Consider the following 5,680-nt stretch of genomic DNA (forward strand, 5'->3'; position numbering starts at 1 on the left):
TCCTGCTGATTACCACCATTTATAACCAAGGCAAACAAACAAGTGGCATCTATTCCATTAGACCCAGCAACTCCCAAGTTTTTAATGTCTACTGTGATGTTAAACCAGGTAAAACTAGCCTACAGAGAAAATGGACAGTAGTTAATTCAGGTTACTCACTCACTGCTTATTAGTAAGACTAATTCTGTTATGTTTGTTCTGAATATATAATGAAATATATATAACATGAATAGTTATATAGATCTAGTACTTATATTTGTCTTGCTTTTTCATGTATTTACCCATGCATTTATTCAATATTCTCCATCTTTTTCCATAGAACAATCTGAAAAGACTATTATCAATAAGTTTATTAAGACAAATTCATTAGTTGCCCTTCACTTAACTTCTTGGGACGATAATAAATAATAAAATGTCACTACCATAACAACATTAATAACTACCTTACACAGCCATCAATTATAACCAAACCAAATAATGGTATTTTGTTATGTCTGTTAGCATGAATCTACTAAAAATGCACACTTTCGTTCATTATACTCAGGTAATTCATGGACATTAATTCAGCACCGAACAGATGGATCACAAGACTTCAATGAAACTTGGGAAAACTACAAATATGGTTTTGGGAATCTTGATGGTATGGTGACTTCATTCATTTATTAATTCACTTGTTAAAAATATTTATTGAAAATCTATTATGGATTGGGCATTAGGAATGCAACAATGAATGAGGAACAGTCCTGGTCTTCACAGAACTTATTTAAAAATAATTATCTATTTGTTAGTAATTATACTTATTACAGTGTCTTTATTTAAATTATACGATTCACAGTTACTTGTCTATTCTTAAGTATACTTACCACAATTTGATGGCTTCTAATTACATAATTATCAAAAACAATTTTGATTAAGTGCTATTTGCTTTGTTCATAGCATTTATAGATGGTAAATGCTATGAACGAGCTATGAAGAAAATCATTCTTATCAATGGTCATTCTACTTATTAAATTTTAGATATCAATTATTTGGAGGTTGTAAGAGACGAAGGTGTCAGATGTACAGTATAAAATGTTGAGATTTCAATGATTTTAATATTATAAATGTATACTATAAAACGTGTTTTAAAAGTCAACTCAATGCAAATTACTATATTTTGATGACAAATTAAACAAGATAAAAAATAAAGTAAGCAAAATAAAAATAAATAAGAGGTTTAAAATCTAAAAAAGCATATCATAAAAATCCATGAATGATGTACGAGTACTCATTTGTAAAGTGGAAAACTTCCATTATTATATCAAATTTTTAAACACTCAGTACTATTTGACCATTCAAAAATTTTTGTATTCAAACTACCAATTAAATCCCTAACTAAAAGGTTTATATTCAGTGATATGTTTTGTAGCTCCAAATCTTCTTCTGGAGTGAGTATAACCCCAAAATAAAAGGCTGACACTTAAGTCCACAGTACTCATTTGTTACTGTAAGAAAGTAAGCCATTTATTATGCTTTCGAAAGTCTACGCATGAATCAGTGCCCAATATGTGGCTCTGTTTATATCTTTAAATTTAGAATTTTTTATAATGACCCATTGGAAGCAAATAGGAAATCAGTTTTGGTACCAAATTTTTATTTCCCAAGTATGCAATTTTTCCCCCATTGGTGATGGTTATTTATATACTTGGTGTTGAAAATTTTTCTTTGCTTCCTGGTTTCCACTAATGAGCGAAATGAAAATCTATTGATTGAACACTGTTGGTGGTAATCTTAGTGTTTTCCCTGTTTTGTCAGCCTTCCCATTAAACTGTATTTAAGATAAAAAGAAAAAAAAAGGAAACCATTGGTATTTGCAATCTTTAAAATAAAGTCCCCTACTAATTCAAAAACCAATAAAAAAATTTTGATTTTTTCTTACTTTAAAAAAGATCTATGTGTTTATGTTATGTTTTAATTCCAAATAAAAATTATTTTTAAAATTATAGAGAAAAGTTATTTAAAATTATACTTTTTAATTTAAAACATTCTTAAGTGAGATAGTATTTTACCAATTACCAAACCTAAAAATATCTGTTATATCCTAATATGTTTCACCTGTGAAATGTTTCATAATATCCATTTTAGAAAAGATAATCAGATTTAGGCAGGCCTATTAATATTTTTAACATTTTTTGTACGTGTAACTATTGCCAATAAAATTATTTTAAAAAGAAATATTTTAAGAGACTCTAAAATAAGAGATTTGAGACTAAAACAACTCACTTACTTTAAGAAAAAACTGTCAAAAAAACTGTCAGTGCCTAATCTGCAGTGAACAATCCACAGATTTGTACAATTTACCTTTTCAGGAGAATTTTGGTTGGGTCTAGAGAAGATATACTCCATAGTAAAGCAATCTAATTACATTTTACGAATTGAGCTAGAAGACTGGAAAGACAGCAAGCATTATATTGATTATTCTTTTCACTTGGGAAATCATGAAACCAACTACACGCTACATCTAGTTGAGATTACCGGCAACATCCCCAAAGTACTCCCGGAACACAAAGATTTGGTGTTTTCTACTTGGGATCACAAATCCAAAGGACACTTCAACTGTCCAGAAAGTTTTTCAGGTATCCTTTCCCTAATATCAATAGTTTGTTTTCCTATCTTCAAACTATCTAACCAAAATATTAGCTAATATCTACAATGTCAACTCTTTAAAATCTGAATCCTAAATAAACATTTCTCTATAGATAAAAATCTCTTAACATAACTGTTAATTTGATTCTAATTCAACCAGATATTTTTCTTCTAACCTTTCTCAGGTATTTTATTTTTAGTGGGGTATATAAGACTCGTACAAAGTATTTAAAATTAAGATACATGTATACAACAGTCATATTTATAAGAAATAAGGATATACTCATGGTATATAGTATAGAAATATAATAATGGTAACTACATATGAGTTTGTATCCATTAAATTGCATATCTATCTTCTTTAGGAGGCTGGTGGTGGCACGATGTATGTGGAGAAAACAACCTAAACAGTAAATATAACAAGCCAAGATCAAAAACTAAGCCAGAGAGAAGAGGAATATCTTGGAAGTCTCAAAATGGAAAGTTATACTCTAGCAAATCAACCAAAATGTTGATCCATCCTACAGATTCAGAAAGATCTGAACTGAGGCAAATTAAAAAGCCAATAAATTAAACATTAAAATCATCCCAAGTTACTGTTGTTTAATAACCTGATATTAAATCCCTAAAAGAGTCTTTAGAAATAAATTCTTTATTTTAAAACCACTGTCAATTTAAGATTAAACATACTGTCACATTTCCTAAAAGAGCATCATTTACCTTTATCAAAATTCTTATATCATTTATTCATATATTTTGTGATACGAAAATTAATTAGATGGTCACAATCTAAATTTTAACCAAGGGGTGAATTTTTAAATAACTTTTTTAAATAAATAACTTACAAAGAGACTTTTATTTTAAAAGTCATCATGTGGGCTAATTTCACAACTTCCTCAGTTTAAAAAACTAGTTTTCTTGCTAAAATTCTAAACCAATCTAAAGGACTGATAACTGTACAGTTCTTAAATGCTGTAATATTAATTTCAAAACTAAACTTCAGTTAGTTCATAATACATGTAAAAATCTATATGAATTTTAAACTGATGTTTCATTTTGCTACAAAATAATTTGAAGTAAATGTTCAGTATGCTTTATGTATGAAGCCAAATGAAGCAGGATAAATACTGTATTGAAATAGGTTCACTGTCTTAAACAAATGCAGCAGATCATGATTACTAAGTCATATTGACTTTAATATCAGGTATCACTATACCTTAACATATATTTTTTAACTTATCTATACTATATAAATTTTATATATTTTAACAAAACAATGTGAAAACTAATCATTTTAAAAGGATCTTATCGGAATGTAATAAGAATAAACGTATTTGTGACATCAAGTTAAAGTTTAATAATTTATTCCCCTGTACATGGTATGAGTCTAATACTTATGTGCAGGTTTTCAATGAATTAAAATTTATGAATTAAACATGATAACAAGTTATTGAGTGTTTAAATAGCCTAAGATACATGTATGCATGCTTCCAAATTTAATAAAGACTTTTTAATAAAAATTCTCCTAAATTATAGAAATTTAAGTTCTTGTAGTTTTTATTCACATCCAAGTGTGATTATTTCTAATTTAAATAATCTAAATTCTAAATCCTCAAGGATTATTAAATGTAAATCTTTTGACCACAATTATTACTTGTCTGTATTTATTTTTAAATAAGTTTTTTAAGAAACTATAAAAGAGAAATAAAACTTTGAATTAAATGCAGTTTTTAAAGGATATAGTGAGGGCCCAAATTATATAGTAACTCACCTTAGTCAATAAATACTCAGCATTATATATTTCAAATTACCCAGTACATACTTTTTATATATGACATATATAAATATGTATGAACTATGTAGATCCTACATAAATATTTTGTTCCCAAAAAGCACAAAATATAGGCAAAAATAAGCTGTTTTCAGAACCACAGCAAACTGTCAAAATTGACATTTTAGAGCCAGAACACCAAAATAGCTTAAAAAATTTTGGGTGGGGGGGGAAGCTTTCAAAAGCAAAATAAAGCATTAATATACCAATTGTTTCCTCTTTGCTTTTCAATTTTTTTACAATTCTCAAACAATATGTTTCATTTTGTTCTTTTTAGGAGTACTAAGTTTTTTCGGCATATAAAGCTCAAATTGAGAGACAATTCTGGTAGTGAAAGAGAAAGGATTTTTTTATAGTGCACAAAATTGTGTCCTTTTGTCTTCATTGCCAAAAATGTTCTAAGTCCACCACTAACTCACAACTGTCGAATCTAAAGGCCTTTTCTTTGTCCACAAACTCTTTGATCCCTAACTACTTACTAATAGCAATACTTTTTTCAAATGACCTTCATTTTGCTTCCACAACACTATTACACTCTCCAAGGATTACCCCTAAACTGAATCCATCTTTACAGCCCTATTCCCTCCTAGTACATAGTTTTGTGGGTCAGTGCACAATCTTCAACTATCTCTTCTACTCTGACCTTCAGAAACTCAATCTACTCTCATAGACTCATCTATTTTCCATGAATAAAGTTCCCAAATCTATGTAACATTCCCAGATCTCTCTCTCGTTCTCTTTCTTACATTGCCTACCTGCCATTTCTCCTTTTGATATCCTATAGTCTCCTCAAATTCAATATATCATATAAATTCATCAATGCCTTACCGCCTCTGCTGGTCCCTTCCTCCCTTATTACTCTATCCCACTCCCCTCCTTACTTCATTATACCCATTAATGGCACTATCATTCTTCCTAGTCTCTAAAGCTTAAAACCAGAAGATATCTCTGGCTTTTCACTTAACTTTATAAACCAACTTTCCTGCACGATAAGCCACTAAGTCTGTTACAATCTTCTTTTGAAAAGTCTTTTAATCTGATATGTTTTTTTCCCAGGTCTACTGTCAAAAAACTACCAAGTGCTACTTTTAACTTGAGTCTTAAAATTATCTAAATAGCCTCCTGCCTGGCCTCCTAATTTTATGTCTATTTCCCCTTAATCTTTCTAAAACAAATTTATAATAGCTGCATACTACTTTGACCTGTGTCATTTGAACTTGTCTA

At 29.2% G+C, this 5,680-nt stretch overlaps 2 protein-coding genes across 2 annotated transcripts in view; one reads left to right on the top strand and one right to left on the bottom strand.

Annotated features, from left to right (window-relative positions):
- The window catches only part of ANGPTL3 (angiopoietin like 3), a 7,909-nt gene extending 4,699 nt beyond the window's left edge, over nt 1–3,210 (top strand). The window contains exons 4-7 of the mRNA XM_006919431.2: nt 11–108; nt 545–640; nt 2,349–2,615; nt 2,991–3,210. Coding sequence (XP_006919493.1) covers nt 11–108; nt 545–640; nt 2,349–2,615; nt 2,991–3,199 — 670 coding nt within the window. The 3' untranslated portion in view covers nt 3,200–3,210. The remainder of the gene's footprint in view (nt 1–10; nt 109–544; nt 641–2,348; nt 2,616–2,990) is intronic.
- The window catches only part of DOCK7 (dedicator of cytokinesis 7), a 157,014-nt gene that overhangs the window by 101,829 nt on the left and 49,505 nt on the right, over nt 1–5,680 (bottom strand). The gene's annotated exons all lie outside the window — the stretch shown is intronic.

Source organism: Pteropus alecto, unplaced genomic scaffold, assembly GCF_000325575.1.
Source record: "Pteropus alecto unplaced genomic scaffold, ASM32557v1 scaffold25, whole genome shotgun sequence".
In the NCBI taxonomy this organism is placed as follows: Eukaryota; Metazoa; Chordata; class Mammalia; order Chiroptera; family Pteropodidae; genus Pteropus; species Pteropus alecto.